Raw genomic sequence first — 21,064 nt, forward strand, 5'->3', positions numbered from 1 at the left:
ACCAACAACGCCAACAGGTACATCGTGCATTTACATCTGATTCATTTTTGCGTCTAGCATTCCAGTACGAGCCCGATATTGAATATTATGCTCATTCAAAAGTGGTAATTGGTGCTATGGATAAGGAATGTCCACATTGTTATGCTCTCAAATTCAAAAATGAGCCACCTGGGATGTGTTGCGCGTCAGGAAAAGTGCAACTACCTTAAATTGACACACCACCTGAACCATTGAATGGTTTACTTATCGGCACGGCTCCAGACTCTAACGTACCTAATCCTGAAGTCAATTCGAACATTCAATTCCTGCTTTCAAATGACATCGTTTGGAGCAACAGAAATAGTTCAACGTCAACAATTTAAATTTGAAGATACAACAGTTGTTGCCAGGGAACTTGGTATCATACAAATCTATTGATACAGTTTGCGATGCCAGCGAAGCTGTCAATTTTCCCACAGAATTTTTGAACTCACTGGATTTGCCAGGCATGCCACCGCATAATTTACAATTGAAAGCTGGATCTCCAATTATCTTGCTTCGTAATTTAAACCCGCCACGGCTGTGCAACGGTACGCGATTTGTCATTCGAAAATTGATAAAAAACGTTATCGAAGCCAGCATTTTAAATGGCAAGTTGAAAGGTGAAAATATATTAATACCACGGATTCCTATCATACCTACAGATGTGCCAATTCAATTCAAACGAATTCAGTTTCCGATTAGATTGGCATTTGCAATGACAATCAACAAATCCCAAGGCCAAACGATGTCTATTTGTAGCTTAGATTTCAGTACACCATGTGTTTTACACGGGCAATTGTACGTAGCATGCTCTCGAGTGGGTAAACCATCGAGTTTGTTTGTGCTCGCTAAAGATGGGCTAACAAAAAATATTGTTCACGCTATAGCATTAAGAGATTGATTTTGTTTGTTAGGGTTACTATCGTAATTAATATGTGATATGTAATTTTAAGTAATAAACTATAATAACTTGAAAATAATATTGTTTGGCGTTTGTTATTTTTATATTCCCTTATCGTTCATAGCGTTCCTCGCCCATTTCACGCATATATCACATACTTACACACTTATAATAAGTAAGGAACTTTTTATCTACACTAGAATTTATCTAGAAACTAGAAATAATTTATAAGGCAAAACAGCGTTTGACGGGTCAGCTAGTATCATAATATATAAATATAAATATTAGGCATTTTAATTTAACGAATTTATGCTAAAAATCATACGATTGAATTTAAATACTTTATACTGATTACGTTATTCATTAAAATATTTTTAAATACATTAAACTTGTTATTCATAATACTTTATCTTGAATTCTGATCAGTTATCCATTAGTTTTTATCTCTTTGTCTTCATTTCCTCATCTTTACATTCGACAAACCTTCCCGTTTCTAGTATATATCTTCGAAATCTTCAAGACATCCTTCATTTTTCTTCCTCCTACATTTTTTCTTCAACATTGGAGCATTTTTCAGAACCAAGACAATTTGAGCATAAATTTGTGCAGCATGTTGCATTTGTTACAGCTGCAGCAAATAGCTTTGAGTAATATTTCCGGAGTTAATTCCTTTTTTGTTAATTTGGGCGTAATGCCACGTTGATGTTGCTTCCAACCCCAATCTGTTGTTGTCAGTTCGTTATCCATCTAATTTTGAAGTTGATGATATGTCCTGTAACAATGTCGTTCTGTTGCACCTTCTGTGGGTAGGAGATTAGCCAATATGAAAGATGATTTAATTTTTTCCAGTTCATATTTTGGAAATCTTAATAAATTCAGTGTTATATTGTCATTTTTATATTTATAAATTGTTTTAATTTATTCTATTCCATTTTTTTTTTTCGACAACTTCTTGGTAAAAATATTGGCCAAATTTGATAAATTTTTATTGTCTAATAATATATTTACGATACTGTTTTTTCAAAATCAAACTGACTGAAATAATTCAATTATTTATTTATTATTTTTTTATAGATTTTAATAAAATTTAAACAGTTTACATGTTGTATAACGGACTCTCCTCGTTACGAAAAGGAACTCTTCCGACTGTTTACTATGACTGCGAACCACGAAACGCTATTTGGTGGCGTAACTTCCGTGACGCTCGCCTCGGCATTTTACTGTAGAGAAGGTAATAAAACGCCAGTATAGAAGCTTCGCTTTAATAAATCCAGTAGGAAAGTACTGAACGGCCCTCACTCTCCGACGGCTTCAACACCTCCAACCAATGTAGCAGTTGGAACAGGTTTGGAGCAGAGGATGCTAAGAATCCCCGGAAAAAAAATCAGGCTACTACAAAGAGCGACAAATGCATATTACTTCATACAATGTTAGAACTCCTAAGTCAGACCAGAAGATGATGGAACTGGAGGAAGAGCTGAAAAACATAAAATGGGACATCATCGACATCATCGATATAAGTCGAAGCGGAGAAGCCCAAATTAAAATTACTCTTAAATCAGAAAACGTATTTCATTTTAGTAATGAAAAAGACACTTCAAATGGTGGAGTAGGATTCATTATACATATAAAGCACACACAAAACAAAAAACTATAGTTGAAATTATCAGCATACGCCCTAGGATTGTAAAGCTCATCTTTAAACTAAATGCAAGATATAACCTTAAGGTAATCCTGACATATTCTACAACGACTACCCACTCGGATGAATAAATTAAAAATTTTATAAGGACCTAGAAACAGCGTTACATGCTACACCAGCATATTACATATTTATGGGCGAGTTTAATGCGAAAATGGTGTTTAAACAAGATGATGCAAAAGTAGCAATGGGTCAGTATGGCCATTGCGTAAAAAATGTACAAGGGCAAAGATTGCTGAACTTCTTACACCAGGAAAACTTATTCATGATGAACTCTTTTTTCGATAAAAAGCCTCAGCGTAAAAGGACATGGATCAGCCCAGATGGCAGTGACAAAAATAAAATAGATTATATATATATATATATATATATATATATATATATATATATATATATATATATATATATATATATATATATATATATATATATATATATATAACGCGAAGGGAGTGCTCCCCAACCGTTCTGACCCATAAAGAAAAAATAAGCCAAAATATCAAGAGCTAGTAGGTAAAAGAAGACAGCTGACGGAAAAATACGGCTTCAACTACACAACAATGAGGAAATTAAATAAAAATATCTACCGGCCAATACGAAAAGACGTAAGAGAAAACAATACAATAAAAAGAACTAAAATAATTCAAGAAAACAAAAGTTTATAAGTTTTGAGGCGAAATACGAACAACATGGACAACAAAAATATGTACAAAATAATAAACAAAGATGAAAACATTACTATTAATAGAACCAAAATCCTTGAGGTTGTCAAAACCTTTTATCGCGAAATGTATGCGAGCACCGACGAAAGGCAAGATCAGCACCTGCCCAAAATCACAATCCAGGGATCAGAATTAATGCCAGAAATAACTTTACACGAAACCAAAACGGCACTTTTCGAAATGAAAAATAACAAAGGAGTAATGATCGAAGCAAATTCGTTAAAGTGCAGAGACTTAGATGGGCTGCACACATTGCTAGGATGTCAGATCACGAATACACGAAGAGATTAACATTTTCAAAACCGGAGGACACAAGAAAAAGAGGACGACCACGAATGAGATAGATTGATGATGTGGAAGAAGACCTACAGATTCTAGGGGTTAGAAGATGGAGGGAAGTTGCCAGGAATCGACAGGAGTGGCGACTTCTTTGTGAGCAGGCCAAGATCCACAACGGATTGTCGAGCCACTTATGATGATAATGATCGAAGCGATCAAACTAGGTGGAAATAAAATTATCCGGGCTGTGGCCAAGCTTTTCACCGAATGCATCTACCAAGGAAAAACTCCTTCTCAATGGAATATTGCAGTCATTACTTTATTACACAAGCAAGGAGACATAACAGATTTAAACAACTACCGTCCTATCAGTTTGCTTTTACACATCTATAAACTTTTCACAAAAATTATCAAAAAAAGACTGGACGTTAAATTAGACTTCTATCAGCCTAGAGAACAAGCTGGATTTAGATCGGGATACAGCACTAACGACCACTTACTAGTGATAAAGAACCTAATAGGAGAAGTACGGCAAGGATACACAGTCTCTCCAAAACTATTCACGACACTTTTAGAACATACTTGTAAGAAGGAATTTGCAGATGACTTCGTCCTTATAGATAATCGTATGGATGATACCTGCTTCGACAATAATAATCTAAGTTCTTCAAAATCAACCACCTTAGAACCTTGCTTCTCGTCTTGTGTTGAGGACAAGAAACATCTACTTGCCTACGCCTTTAACCTTGCCAGTCCCGTGCCGATCTTCTCCTTTCAAGTTCCTTCCAAGGTACTAAACTTTCCCCACATTTATTGTTCGCCATAATTTACCCGTAAAATCCACGAATATTTGTTGAAAAAATGGCGATATATGGAGTTGACTATTATTGAGAGAAAGTCATATATAAATAAAAATATAAAATCATCTTCAGACTGCGTAGTATGTACATTTCGCTTTTTATATTTTCTACTTAAAATATTAAAAAATATGTACCTCAAAAATTATAACGCAAAAGTCCTGCTTTTCAAAAACAATTTATTTTGATGTTGTTTTGTAAAAAATTCAAGTGTATTGCATCTGTCATACCACACCAAACCAAAGCAGTATTCAACAGTGTTATTCTTAAAGTTAAACCAAATGTTCAGTTAGAAACAATACTGTACATATCAGATTATAAAATTTTATTAAAGTATAATTGTGTTCTTTATATTATTATATATCTCTGCTTGTGTTTTTCGCTGAGAAAAAAAACTCGAAGCGGTTGCGGCGGATTTATTTGCCCCAATAAAAAATACTTTCTTAAATATCCCCAATGGAACAAAGAGATTTAGAAACATATTTTTGTAAAACTCTTATTATATTTTGACTGTGTAGCTTGTGACGAACTTATTGGAGCATGTTTTTATTGTTTTGTTTCAGTGGAAGTCCTCTTTTTGGTTTGGGGAATCAGACTGTGCATTGTTGTGAGAAAAGCGCCATCCGAGTTCAATGAAAGCCGATTTATCTCCATGGCAATTTACAACGAGTTCTTATTATCAGTGTTTCTTAATATATCAATGTAAGTAATTATTTTTTGTAATCTTTTTCATTCACTAATGAATAATTTGCTTAAAAATACAAATGAAGCGTATTATCTCTACTTTACAGGAAACTTTTATAAAAACAGTGTGCATTATAAACATTTATTTTCAGTTGTGAAGAATTTTTACTTGATATCTCACCTCAAGCAAAATTTTAGAATTGTTAAATATAAGAACTTAAAGCAACAAAAAACTTGAATATTATTATTAAAAAGTGTTTTTACAGCATTCTTAGTCGAATACTTCATCACAAAAACTACATCAAGCAACAAGTTTATCACTTATTATTCTGAACGCCCAACTCGAATGAAGATAAACTTAGTTCTAGGACTAAAAACCACATGTGATTTTTGCGTACCACGTTGTACAGCGTCTTCTGCCTTCACGACCAACATCGCTGAGTTTGTGACTATTTTCCATAATGACTGGTGTGACAATAAAATCTCCTAATAGGCCTCGAATTACCTCTTTCTTGAATTTGTTACTCGTCATGCTTTCATTGGCAATGCTTTGGTCCACGACATAGGCATTTAAAAGTGCTGTGCCGGCAAGAGCTCCATCGATAATTTTGTGTACCATTTTATTGCTTTACGTAATGGCGAATTATAGCTTTTCATTTGCCTTCTGCATTTCACCATTTCGTCAGCAAATTTGGTACTAATGATCAGCACATCTCGCTTTTCTCTTCACTTGTGAACAACGATCCCCGAATCCTTTGTTCAGCTAGATGCTCGCCTACTTTTAATTTTGTGGAAATGACGTTTTTGGGATTATATTTGTGGTTTGCACATAGCGTACCAATCATATAAGTTTCTCGGTGTAGGAGTTCATGTGCAAGTGTGACAGAACTGTAGTAGTTATCAATCGCAAGTGTTCATCCTTTGTTAAGTACTCAATTCATAAGTGTTATCACTACATTTGTTGCTACAGTGCTACCTTCCGCGTATTCTTTTCCACATTATAAGTTAAAATCGTAGATATAACCACCTTCCAGACAAAATTTTAATAATTTTATCCTAAATTTGTGCCTCTTGTTGACAATATACTACTTGAATTTTAGTTACCCTTGAAAAAGCACTAATTTTCGTCAATGCACACGTTTTTCTTTGGAACGATGACAGCCTTGAGTTTATTCTTTAGTCTGCTAACCAAGGGAACGATCTTCTGAAAACGGTTATCTGTTGTTACTGAATTATCGTTGAAATGCAACAATAACTGGATGCGATTCCTTAACATTACTTTTTTGATATTATTCACATAAAGATCATTCTTTGACCAGTACGAATGAAAAGATGGAAAATGACATAATCCCATTCATATAACTATACCCAGACATCGTTTTATTTCAGCGACATTTGTTTCTTCGACCTAGAAATTAAAAAAAAATCAAAATCAGTTGATCAAAATAAATTAGATATTTATCATCATAGATAAAAGACCATCGTCTACAAAATATTCGAAGAATTAAAATTAAAAGGACGATTTGTTGTAGAAGTTTTCGTATAATTGTATATGAAAACCTACACAATTGTAGTCCGCAAATGTAAATTTCTATAAATTTTCACTGTTAACCGGCCCTCAGACAATAGCTTTATACATTGAATTGAATACTAATGGTTCTTCTAAAATTTCCTGTTCGGAGACTTCAGAATGTTTGGCAACGTCAGATTCTATAGCAGCATCAACATGTTCTCTGAAATTCGTATTTTCTTTTTCTTTACTGGTGTACGCCGATAGATCTTGTCCCAACGGTTTGGTATATCCGGCCACATGTTTTCTTTTTTATTCTGTTTCGGAGTTCTCGATTGATTTTCACGGTCACCAGAATCAGTTGGTTGGTACTTGTCCGAAAGATACGTGTCGCCATCTGACAGATTTCTTGCCAATATTTTTTAAGTTTTTGTTTCTCCTTCTCGTACGACTGCATTGTACCGCTCTAATCTAAGTACTGACAAGAAAATTGTTAGATTTTACGACACATTATCAACAGGAATATACACGTTAAGGCGTGATGCACGTTGGACTATCATAGGCATTTTGTGATAAAATTCTTGCTGGTGGTCGCAAAACTCCAACAGGGAATTTTAATCAAAATTCGCAAATTCGCATTTTAGAGTGTTAGATTTTCAATATGGTGGCACTTAACCTGTTAACCATAAGTCAAAATCAAGAAATAACACAAAATACATCGACAAACCATTCACTAACGAATGCAATACAAAATAGTACAATAACAAAATTAACAGCGACTTCTGGATCACTACCGTATATTCCTAATTTAACACCGAAACTTTTTTTAGGGATCAATATTTTAAAATCGATACACTAGAACTAAAGATCTAAATGAACTAAAGATCTAACACTAAATGAAAACTCAATGTTTTGTTTAAAATACCATTCTCAAATTGTGATAAAATATATTACTCTTTTGTGATCACTCTTTTATTTCCTTTATTTTTTGGTCCATAAATTACTTCGGACGATTTAATGCAGTTTGCAGACTAGATATTGAGTTTGAGGCTCGTATTTCACACACTGTCTGCATATTTCAACTACGATTTTTCTATTTTTCTGAATCTATCACCTAAAACTTTACCATTTATCCTATAGGGTAGTTTTCTGCACCTGCTATAGTTAATTATACCAAAAAATTTTGAAATCGTCTAAAAACGCTTTACTTTATATTGAACACTGCGATCATTTATAAAATTAAAATTTTAAGAGTGACATTTAAAAAAGAAAAAGCTCCTAATATTATTTAATAAGATATGAACATAAAAACACATACCCAAAGATTGGCATCTCAAGAGTTTCTAAATTAAAATTCATTAACAAATGACGAGATAACTGCAAAAACCCGTATTTTTGTAGTAATTTATAAATAAAAAATTTTTTTATTTCAAATCCTTTATAAAAGGTATAGAGTGTGTATAAGCCAAATGGAATAAATTCATTATTTAGGTTACTGTACATATTTATAAAAAATCCCGAAACACAAATTTAAATTATAACTTGACATTCTTTAACGTGAAAATGCAACCCGTACCTTCAACCCCCTTAGAATGACAGGTACAACCCCCAATTTTTAAAATAGGAAGTATAGGCTTGTGATATATCGTTTGAAAGGTCTTTTCATTCTCCATTTAAAAATGTTGTTGCTTTCAAGTTTATTAAGATTAATTAATATAAAATAAATTAAAATCATGTGGTTACCGAAATTCGCTACAATACAATCAAAAACTAAAATGTAATGCAAAACGTAATAAAATGTAGAACACGAAAAAGAACTATGACTGTTAATGAAGTAGATGTTCAAAATGTTCACCGCGAACGTCTTGGCAACATCCTAATCTCAAATAAAACTGTCTTCTAACATTATTTAACATAACAGGCGTGATCGACCTAATCGCAAGCGTTATTCGTTCTTTTAAGTCATTTAAATCAGAAGGTTTACTTTTGTACACATGGCTCTTCACATATCCCCATAAAAAGAAATCTAATAATGTAAGATCAGGTGATCGCGCTGGCCATTTAATCGGTCCTCGCCTCCCTATCCACCGATTGGGAAATATTGTATCGAGGTACTGCCGGACATTAAGTTGGTAATGTGGTGGTGCTCCATCCTGCTGAAACCATATCGTATTCGCTGGAACTTGAGGGTTTCCTGGATCAGGATATAAATTTGCCAACGTTGGAATGACATCATTTTGAAGTAGTGCCAAATAATTGTTGCCATTCAAGTTGCTCTCAATGAAAAAGGGACCAATGATAGTGTTTCCTACAATCCCTGCCCAAACATTATCCTTTTGAGGGTATTGAGTGTGTTCTTCTCTCATCCAGTGAGGATTTTCCGTGGCCCAGTAGCGGCAATTTTGCCGATTAGCATGACCGTTAAGTGAAAAAGTACACTCATCAGAAAACATAACGTCTTCTAATTGGATAATATTGTTATCCAACATGTCCATCATTTGCTCACAAAAAAAAGTTCTCCTATCAAAATCTTCCATGAGCTCCTGAGTAGGTATCATCTTATAGGGATGCAATTTATTTTCTTTTAATATGTTTACTATCGATGTATGGCTAGCATTGAATGTAGTGGATGCCTGTCTACTCGATGTATGTGGATTTTCCTGAAACTCAAGCAACACATCTAATTTGAGTTCATCACTCAGTGCATTGGCAGCTGCTTTTTTTATCTGCCTTACATGACCAAACTCGCGAAACTGCTTCTCTATTTTACTTATTGTTCCTTGAGATATAGGCGGTAAATTAGGAAATTTCTCATGAAATAGGCGAGTTACTTCCTGTTGTGTTCGGGTGTTATCTCCGTAACCAATCATTTGTAAAACTGTTATTTTATGCATTTCCGATAATCTAACCATTTTTCAGAATTAAATTGAACGAACTTTTTACTTAAATTAAAATACTGACAACTTAAATCAAACAATTTACTAATGCGTGTTAAAATAACGTTGCCAAGGAAATTCTTTAAAGTTTTTTAATGGTTACCATCTAAAAACCACATTGCTATGGTTTTTGTTCACTTTCTCATTATCAAGACCTAAACGGGAAATAAGTTTTGAGTATATTTTAGCGGATTTCGGTAACCACATGATTTTAATTTATTTTATCTTAATTAATCTTAATAAACTTGAAAGCGACAACATTTTTGAATGGAGAATGAAAAGACCTTTCAAACGATATATCACAAGCCTATACTTCCTATTTTAAAAATTGGGGGTTGTACCTGTCATTCTAAGGGGGTTGAAGGTAGGGGTTGCATTTTTACGTTAAAGAATGTCAAGTTATAATTTAAATTTGACGTCTTTCGGGATTTTTTATAAATATGTACAGTAACTTAAATAATGAATTTATTCCATTTGGCTTTTACACACTGTATAATAAAATGCCCAAACGGGCTATATCACAATTACATTCAGAACGTTTTCGGAAAGTTAATTTCCATCATCAGTGTAACGAAGTATACATGCTATGAGCCACTAAAATATATGGGTAAAAACCTGTTAAATGTTCTTAATTTATAGTTATGTTACATTATATATTATTACAAATTAGGATGTTCAAGTTACCGTTGCAATTGGTAACATGGCGACGTATGGCTCTACATAGGTTACATGGTCTTGAGACAAAGTGTCTTCGAGGACATGTTGATAACAACTAGTTGTTATCAACAGGTCCTTCATTTATCGCACTTTACTGTGTTCTCTTGGTTCTCTTCTATATCGTCTTTGCCTGAGGAAGAATTACCATCGTCAAAAATTCGATTTGTTCTTACCTGATGGTGGAACGCTGAATCGTCTATGGAGTGATCTGAATCAATATCAAGAAATTCAACCTTGTCGAATTAGATAATGAAGTAATAGTCGCCTTGGATGCTACTTTTACTATTGCAGTGTTCCATTTTACTGCGAAGATACGTATAATTGTTGTATACAAATACTGTGAAAAATTTAATGACTTGAACCACCACACGGCAATTTAATTCTTAGAAATATTAATTAAGTAAGTCAGATTGAAGTAAAAAAAGAATGTAATGATTTAATATAAACAAAAGCAAAATACATTTCAATAGAAAAATTGTAAAATCAACATGTGCTACTTTGAGGTTATGTTCAGTAAATCAAGATATATTATCTTAGCGTCAATAGAATCTGAATAGATAATAAAAGATTATAATACTGTGATGTATTATCTTGAGTTTGATGTATAAATCCTTTGTAAATTAGTTTTCTAACTTTTAAAAACGGCAAAAAACTGTGATCACCTTCAACGGTCTTCTTCTCATTGCTCCGTCTCCTTTTGAAGGTTGGCGATCCAAATGGCAATTGTAGTTTTGGAAACTGCTGCGCAAAAGATCTTTGCGGATGAGCGGTCGAACCATCTCCTCGGGTCTTTCAGCCACGAGTTCTGGCGTCTTCCTACTGATCTTTTGCCCTGTACTTTTCCTTCCAGTATAACTTTAAGTAATTCATATCTTTTGCCTCTCAACACATGACCCAAGTATTGCATTTTCTTCTCTTTGATTATTCTTAGTAATTCTTTTTGTTTACACATGCGACGAAGTACCTCAACATTAGTAACTCTTTGTATACATGGAATCCTCAACATTCGACTGTATATATACATCTCAAAGGCATCTATTCTTTTTTCTATTTCAGAGTCCATTGTCCAACTTTCACAGCCATATAGTAAGACAGAAAAAACGTAACATCTGATCATTCGGATTCTAAGCTGTAGATTAAGGTCTGATCTTGTAAAAAATGTTTTCATGCTCATGAATGTTTTCCTTGCTTGTTCGATTCTTGATAGGATTTCTTTTTTTGGATTACACTGACTGTTGATATTTGTTCCCAAATATTTTATGGAATTTACCTGTTCTATTATTTGACCCTTGGCATACACCTGTACGTTTATTGGTGTCTTTGAAAATACTAAAGTTTTAGTTTTGGAAACGTTTAGATGTAAACCGAACATTTCGCTGTGGTGAACTACCGCATTTATTATATTTTGTAGTTCTTGTGCGTTGCTTGCTATTAAGACGGTATCATCAGCATATCTTCAACGGTAACTTAAAGTATATGACGCGTTGTGGTTGGCGAATCAACCACATTGCTGCCACGTTGCCAGATTTTGTTCTGTGGTGTTCATTTTGGGTACAGTTCCTTTACAAACACTGAATTTGCACTTCGGTAAATTTTCGTGTCAATTACTAGCTCATAAGTATTATTAAGTAGAGTCAAATCAAAGCGAACCCAAACAAACGAACGAGGGAACGAATTCGTAGGTGTTTGTTTGATTCTCTGCAAAATAGGATCATTTACATTGTAGCGAACGTTCGCATTCGTTGATGATCCATCCGAAATATCGGAAAGATCAATATGTAATCATTAGAGCTGCTAGTTTTATAGTCATTGCAGTACTTTCCAAAAAAAAGGAAGAAGAGAGTGTGGTGTTCAAATTTGTTACAAATGAGAAAAAAATAGGAGATAATGCCTTGTGAATTGATTTAACGACTGACAAGTTAGGTCAAGTCAAATTTCTGTCGAATGTCTATGAATGATTTTGAAATGGAATTCACGTAGAATTATAAATTGTGTCAGTCCCACTATCTGACTTTTTTGAAGAGCCTTTGAAGCTCTTTTGTCTTTCTCATCTAAATGATGTCCATAGCGAAGTAATCTTTTTTTAGTTCAAAAAAATTTATATCAGTAGAAATTTTGTTAATCGATTCGATAATCGAATCGATTCGATTCAATATTTAATTCTAGATTCGACTCTATTGAATTTGATAAATCTATTCGATTTGATTCGATAATCTAGTGGATTTGATTCAATAATCGATACAACTCGATAATCCATTCGATTCCATAATAGACTCGATAATAAATTCAATACGATATTTGATTCGATATACGATTCGATAATCGATTCTATTTAATTCGATAATCGACTCGATAATTGATTTGATAATTGATTCAATAATCCATTCGATGATCGATTGGATTTGATTTGATTTGATTTGATTTAATTTGATAATCGATTCGTTTCAATAATCGATCCGATTCGAAAATCGATTTGATAATCGATTCGATTCCATAATCGATTCGATAATGTATTCAATTCAATAATCGATTCGATAATCGATTTGATTTAGTTTAACTCTAAAATCGATTCGATTTTATAATCGATTTCTATCGATAGTCGATTTATTAATCGATTCCATTTCAACCACGTACACCTGTAATTATCTGGGCAGTTAAAAATTATCAGGGAAATTTAGGCATATCAGGCCTAAAATATCAGTCATATTTAGGGAAATTTATAATTTACTCCATAAACAACTTCCATTATATACACCCAGTACACGACCTTGGGATTCGGATGTTGAAATCTTTATTAAGCTACTAGTGGAGAACACTGTACATAACCTAAAGCAGTAACCCTTAATTAACCACCCTTCGGAACTATTAATATTTCTGCATACCAGAAGGAATGGTATCTATTTATAGTTTATCGAATTCCAAACAGCTACCGACCGTCGTCTGCTAGAACTCCTATCATTACCAATTTACTGCAATTAAATTCATTTCGATAATATGCAAAACGTGGGCTTATAAGTGTATTACATGAACGTAAAATACCTATGGACACATGTTAAGACAGTCTCAATTATCTATGACAGACGCTTTTACTGGGAAAGAAAGTTTGGAGAATAATTTACCAGAACGTTAATCAATTGGTATTTTTGCTCAGAATGTATAAAAAAAGATTTAAATTCTATATACACTCAATAAATGGTGAATATACAGTAGATAGGATTTATGCAATTTTTAAACATAATGCTTTTTATTTTTTAACCAGTTTTGGTACCTTTTTCTGTAAAAGAAATTAAAACAGTTATAAAAAGACTGACACTAACCAAAAATCGTTTTTTGGAAATATCACCACAGAGAGATCTGGTAACAGCAACTAGCCTTGGCTGTCTCTGTTGCGATCCTCTGATCGAGATCTCTCTGTGGCGACTTTTTCCTTTTTCAGCTAGTTTAAGCTAATTATTCCTTATATTTATCCTAATTATTCCTTTTACTAAGGTATATTGTAATCTGATGTAATCTTTGTCTACACATAACGTTAATATTTAGCTATTAAGGCTCAAAAAGCGAATTAACTGGATAGTCCCCAGTAGTTTTCGTATTGGTGTTTGACACCTTTTCTTAAATTGGTAATACCACAAAAGTTGTCAACACTACATAAAATGACAACCTATAGGATATATTTGGAAAATTCGGCATCAGTGAAAGAAATGTAAGAGGAGATCTGGAGAAGGATTAAGTGAATTGGCGATTACCAACAACTAATTTATCATGGTCACATGATGTAGACACCACTTACGAAGGCTTTATACTTGGAAAACTCCTGAAGATAAGGAATAGAAAAAGGTCCAGAAAGAGATAAGAAACAATATTAAAAAATAATAATAACGAGATAATTATAGATACAGAAGACAAAGTGGAGGGATGGAAAGAATATATTCAGACACTTTTTGACGATGATAGACCTTGTTCTCCACCATCCAAGGATGATCTAATATTCGATGACTGTTGAATATTAAGCATGATGTCTCATGCCCTTCAAACTTTTCTCAGAATTATTCATACACGAATTTACAAGAAGTGTGAGTTTCAGATGAGTGACACTTAATTTAGATTTCGAAATGGATTGGGAACACAAGAAGCTCTTTTTGTCTTAAATTTGTTAACACAACGATGCAGAGACATTAATGTAGATGTATATGCATGTTTCATTGACTATCGAAAAATCTGAGAACAATTGGCGAACAAGACGAATTATCTCAGAACTATATTGGCGCCAAACGACAACAATTGAAAAAGAGCACACAATATCCGAAGATATACGAATTCCGACGTTAGAGCGTCTTATTGCCGCTATCATTTAATCTGTATTCGAAATCTATATTCAGAAAAGCATTAGACTAGGTTCAAGGTGGAATCAAGATTAACGGAACCATGATAGATAACATCATATCACTGATGATACAGTCCTAATAACAAGCAACGCATAAGAACTACAAAATATAATAAATGCGGTAGTTCGGTATAGCGAAATGTTCGGTTTACATCAAAATGTTTTCAAAAGTAAAATTCTAGTAATTTCAAAGATGCCAACAGACGTACCTATTTATACTAAGAAAAAAATAATAGAACAGGTAACTTCCATAAAATAGTTGGGAGCAAATATCAACAACCAGTGTAACCAAAAAAAAAAAGAAATCCTATCAAGAATCGAACAAGCGATGAACACACTCATAAATATAAAAACATTTATAAATATATAAACATAAAGATCAGACCTTAGTCTAGAGTTCAGAATTCAAATGATCAGATATTACGTTTTCTCGGTTTTACTATATGGCTGGGAAAGTTAGACAATGGACTCTGAAACAGAAAAAAGATTAGATGTCTTTGAAATGTATAGGCACAGACGAATGCTGAGAATTCCATCGATACAAAAAGTTACCAATGGTGAGGTACTTCGGCGCTTAAGTAAACAAAAAGAATTACTCACCATAATCAACGAGAGAAGAATACAATACTTGGGTCATGTGTTGAGAGGTGAAAGATATGAATTACTCCAAATTATAATGAAAGGTAAAATGCAGGGCATAAGATCAGTTGGAAGACGCCAGAGCTCGTGGCTGAAAGACCTGAGGAGATAATTTGACCGCTCATCCACAGAATTCTTTCGTGCAGCAGTTTCCAAAGCTACAATTGCTATTTAGATTACCAACCTTCGAAAGGAGACGGCGCACTAAAAAAAGAAGATTACTCTCTGAAGAAACATATCTCTATTTCAATGGGCTAATTTTCTTCCCTATAATTTTTAATATTCCTAACTTGTAGATCGGGTTTTCCATTAGAATTTTCCTGTTATTCTTCACTTTCTTTCATCATGATCCCATATACCTCATCATTTTCTCATATGACCTCGTATAAAAATTGTCTTCACTATTTTTTATGTTTTATGTCGCAAGGTAAAAACTCGTTTTTCCGTGATATAAAAATTTAATATTATACGACGAAATAAAAATCTGTCTCTCCTTTTTTCTCTAAATTCATTTAGCGTAAAAAATAATAATATTTTTTAATTCACGAAAAATCCGGTTTATGGTACTTAAACTTACTTCCTTTGCCAAGGCAGCACGCTCCTAAACTTTTTAGAATTTTTAACAGGCTGATTTTATATCGCCTCTCACTGCAGGAAAACAATCACATTTATTATTACCTTCTTTGTTCGTCCAGACAAGATTTTGCCTTCTAATTGTGATTGAAAATATATGCTAATAATAATTTAAAAACTCAAATCAATCACAATAACAGCTCTTTCAACATAGATGAAATAAAAAACAATATTTTTTGTCGCAGACTGTACAAGTACTTTCCACTTTCAACGGTCAAAAAATAATAATGATCAATTATGTTGCTGTCGACTGTGCATCATAGATGGAGTCTAATATCAAAAAGGTCAAGTGTCAAGCTACTTTTGACAAGTAGTATCTCTTCTCAAGCTTCTTGCAACGTACTGTTCTATTCTGTGCTTGGATTTTCTTGCTCGAGCTCCTTCTTTGCATATGTCCCTTGATCTCCCTATCTTCTTAATCCCACCGGTTACGCGGTTGTGATTCTTTTTATTATCAGCATGTTTTCAATTAAGTTAAAAATCCCATAAACTCTTTTCCATCGTTCCATGTCTGCTACATTGTGTACTTATAAAACTGTTTATGTCTGCAATAAAATTATGTTTAATACCACTTATCCAACGTATGATTAAAATGATCTGTAAAAAGAACTTTAATAATACGGCATTATGGGAAACGAGACGTATGTTAGCACTAGATAAAATATGGCATTAAATTTAATCATATTTTTCTGACATAATTAAATTCCAGAATAGAAATTTTTTATTTATCTTGAATGTAGGTTAGTTTGTGTTTAGTAAAGTCTGTAATCTCTTAAGTTTTTAATTCCTACATTATATATATATATATATATATATATATATATATATATATATATATATATATATATATATATATATATATATATATATATAAAATAAAGTTTTATTTTGAGGTTGCAGTCATTAATAGGGCAGGAAAGTAAAACTCTTTGTTCTTTATTCAAGCTTTCGCAAAATTTATTTGCTTCTTCAGGATATGCTAAAATATGGTATCAGTAAATACAACGAAATTAGAACTAAATAGCATTGTATAAAACTAGTAAAAAAACTTACAACATGAGGTTAATCCATTAAATTTTCAAATTTGCAAAACATTAAAACTTAACTTATTTTAAAAATTATACAGTTATGTAAGTACAATATTCCAATTTAATTTAATTTTGTAAAAATTCATTTTGACATTGATTGTTTGATTTATGTCAGAAAGACACTCGTTTCTGTTTATTATATTTTTTGTTGTTGATAACTAGCTCTTGATTGTTATTATGGTTACGTACAAAGTGGCTGTACTATTAAATTACTATTAAATAAAATTTCAAATATACTAGCTGATATCGAAAGTACAATAACTAGATTTTCTGAAAATAAAAAAAACTTAGTCAGAGCTCAATGCACTAACATCATAACTAACTATTTACACAAAAATAAAAATAATAATCATTTTTTAAATAGTTTATATCATGAATGTAAAAAATTTATCAAAGAACACCCTGAGATATACATCGTGAGAAGTGATAAAGGAAATGTGACTGTTGCAATGTACAAAGATGATTACTATAATAAAAGTTATGAACTTTTAAATGATCCTAAATATTATAAAAAATTACAGAACAATCCCACAAGTACCTTGCAACAGAAAGCTAACAAAATAGTTACCGAATTGAAAAATAAAAAAATGATCACTAAAGAAGAAGCCTCAACTCTCACTATATATAACTCTGTCACACCACGCTTTTATGCACAACCAAAAGTACATAAACCTAACTTAACAATGAGACCAATTGTATGTTCAATTAATTCACCAAACAATAAATTAGCAAAATTTTTGAATGATATTCTTACAAGGTCATATAACTTAGATAATAGTTTCTCTATACAAGATTCCTTTGAACTAAGTAATTTTATCAATAACTATCAACTACCAAATAATTATATAATAGTAAGCTTTGACGTTATATCTTTATTTACTAATTTACCACTACATATTATTAATGATAGTATAAACAGACATTGGGATAAAATCAAAATAAATTGCAAAATTAACAAAAAAACGTTCTTAAGCACTTTAGAATTCATTTTTGATTCTAATGTATTGATTTTTGATAATGCATTATATAAACAAATTTTTGGCACACCTATGGGCTCAAGTATATAATGTATATTATGTAATTATGTACTAGACGATTTAATAAGAGATTCTTTAAAAAAGTTGCCTTTTCATATCCCATTTATCAAACGATTTGTAGATGACTTAATACTTGCTTTACCTGCAGACAAAATAAATGAAACTTTACAAACTTTTAATAATTATAGTGAACATTTACAATTTACATGTGAAAAAGAGATAGAAAATAGCATCCCATATCTTGACATAAAAATCAAACGTAATGCACAAAATGTATTAAGCACTGAATGGTACAGAAAACCTATATTTAGTAACAGATTTATTAATTATCATTCACAACATCCACCTCATATGAAAATAAATTTGATATTGGCTTTAAAAAACAGAATAGTCAAATTATCACACATCAATAACATCAACAAAGGGTTATTAGAACTTAAAGACATTTTATTAGAGAATTCGTACCCAATTAAAATAATTAACAAATTTTTATTTAATAATCCTAATAATAGAATGATTGACATGAATCAAACAAGAGAACCAAATCAACAAATCGTGCAATCTCAATTTACTTTCACATCACTACCTTACATACCAACATTAACACCCAAACTAACTAAAGTCTTTGCTAACTATTCTGATATTAAAATTACAACTAAAAATGTTAAAACATTAGCATCATTGTATACAAAAACTAAATCACCTATTAGCATTATGGAAAGCTCAAATGTAGTTTATATAATACCATGCGAAAATTGTGATAAGTCATACATCGGACACACATCTAGAAATCTAATAGGTAGACTAACATCACATAAAAGTGACCTTAGAAATAATAAAAATACGTGTGCATTAATAGATCATGCAATTAATAAAAATCATTCATTTAATTTCAATGAAACTAATATATTAAGACGCGAAAACCAATTAAATAAAAGAGAATTCTTAGAAATGGTATGCATAAATAAATATCAATGCGTTAATAAAAAAACTGATATTGATAAACTAAGCAATATCTATAATTACATTCTGTCTTACGAAAATTAATACTATAATTTTCCAATATTAGATTTTCTGACTATAAATATTAGAATTTCAAAAAATTTAAATATTCATATTTGGCGCCACTTTGTACGTAACCATAATAACAATCAAGAGCTAGTTATCAACAACAAAAAATATAATAAACAGAAACGAGTGTCTTTCTGACATAAATCAAACAATCAATGTCAAAATGAATTTTTACAAAATTAAATTAAATTGGAATATTGTACTTACATAACTGTATAATTTTTAAAATAAGTTAAGTTTTAATGTTTTGCAAATTTGAAAATTTAATGGATTAACCTCATGTTGTAAGTTTTTTTACTAGTTTTATACAATGCTATTTAGTTCTAATTTCGTTGTATTTACTGATACCATATTTTAGCATATCCTGAAGAAGCAAATAAATTTTGCGAAAGCTTGAATAAAGAACAAAGAGTTTAATTTCCTGCCCTATTAATGACTGCAACCTCAAAATAAAACTTTATTTTACATAACGTGTCAGTCAATAATACCTAACTACTTTATATATATATATATATATATATATATATATATATATATATATATATATATATATACAGTGATGAGTGTCTTACCACCCGGTTTTTTAACGTAAGAGATAGAAAACACAGTTACCTTGTGAAATAAAAGAGATAAAACTCGTAGAGGTGTGAAATAATCGGTAGAAACCTATAATTTACATTACCTTTATCGATAGTCTCACACCTTTAGACGTTAGCTTCGAGCTAAATCACCTCGGTCATAATTATTATGTGTAACGTATGTGTGACGTATTTCCATTTTTTAATTTCACATAAAGTAAAAACTGATTGACCGCAATAAAGCAAAAAAGTGAATAAAATAATTTAATTAATAGTAATTATTTAATCTAAAGTTTTAAATTATTAACCAAGATTAATTTCTACTTTGATGTGAGGACACACTCTTGTTTCATACACTCTTGTCACGGAATAATCACTATCCTTCGTGGATTAGTGGTAAGAATTCGACACAGACGTCCCAGACGATTAGAGTTCAAAACCCACATGTGGTTTTCTTTTTTTTTTTTTTAATAATTTGAAATTATGCAGAGATCGTTTTGCTTTGAATCGCTATACATCTATGTCAGTCGTTACTAGTATTAGAAGTGTTTAAAGTTAAACACAAATATCTTATTGAAAAAAAAGTATCGTCGTACTTTCAAAAATAAAGTAAAAATTCTTCAAAATTAAAAGAACGTTTAAAGAATGTTTAAATACGTAAAAATTCTACAAAAATAAAAAAAAATATTGTAAATAAACGTATTTACAATATGTTCAAATAAGCCTTCATTAGCAGCAGAACAATAACCCAAACTATCACTAAAGAAATATAAAAGTTTGATGGATCAGAGTTCAAGTCACGATGTTCTCATGCAGGCGCTCAGGGTTGAAATCCCACATGAAGGTTTTACTTTTTTTTAAATTTGAAATTATGCAGATATTATATCGTTTTGCTTTAAATCACTAGACATTTATTTCAGTTTTTATTAGAAGTGTTTATAGTAAAACACGAAAATCTTATTGAAAAAACAATGTCGTACTTTCGAAAATAAAGTAATAATTCTTTAAACATAAAAGAACGTTCTAAATAAATGTACTTCCAAAAATATTTAAATAGGTAGAAATTCTATAAAAATAAAAAAAAATTATTCTAATGAAATGTATTTACAATAAATGTTCGAATAAGCCTCCATTAGCAGCAGAACAATAACCCAATCTATTATAAAAGTTTCGTCTAACATTAGTTAATGTTTCTGGACTAATACCTCGCATTGAATCAGAGATCTTTTCTCTTAATTCTTGGAGAGAATTAGGCCTATCGTCTTCAATTCCATATAGCTTGGACTTGATATATCCCCACATAAA

General features: G+C 31.7%; 1 protein-coding gene across 2 annotated transcripts in view; it reads left to right on the forward strand.

Moving 5' to 3' along the window:
• LOC140452001 (probable G-protein coupled receptor CG31760) overlaps positions 1-21,064 on the forward strand; it is a 1,472,120-nt gene that overhangs the window by 1,199,900 nt on the left and 251,156 nt on the right. For both annotated transcript variants that reach the window (XM_072546009.1, XM_072546010.1), the window contains exon 9: positions 5,046-5,184. In XM_072546009.1, the coding sequence (XP_072402110.1) occupies positions 5,046-5,184 (139 nt within the window). The remainder of the gene's footprint in view (positions 1-5,045; positions 5,185-21,064) is intronic.

Source organism: Diabrotica undecimpunctata, chromosome 10, assembly GCF_040954645.1.
Source record: "Diabrotica undecimpunctata isolate CICGRU chromosome 10, icDiaUnde3, whole genome shotgun sequence".
Taxonomy (NCBI): Eukaryota; Metazoa; Arthropoda; class Insecta; order Coleoptera; family Chrysomelidae; genus Diabrotica; species Diabrotica undecimpunctata.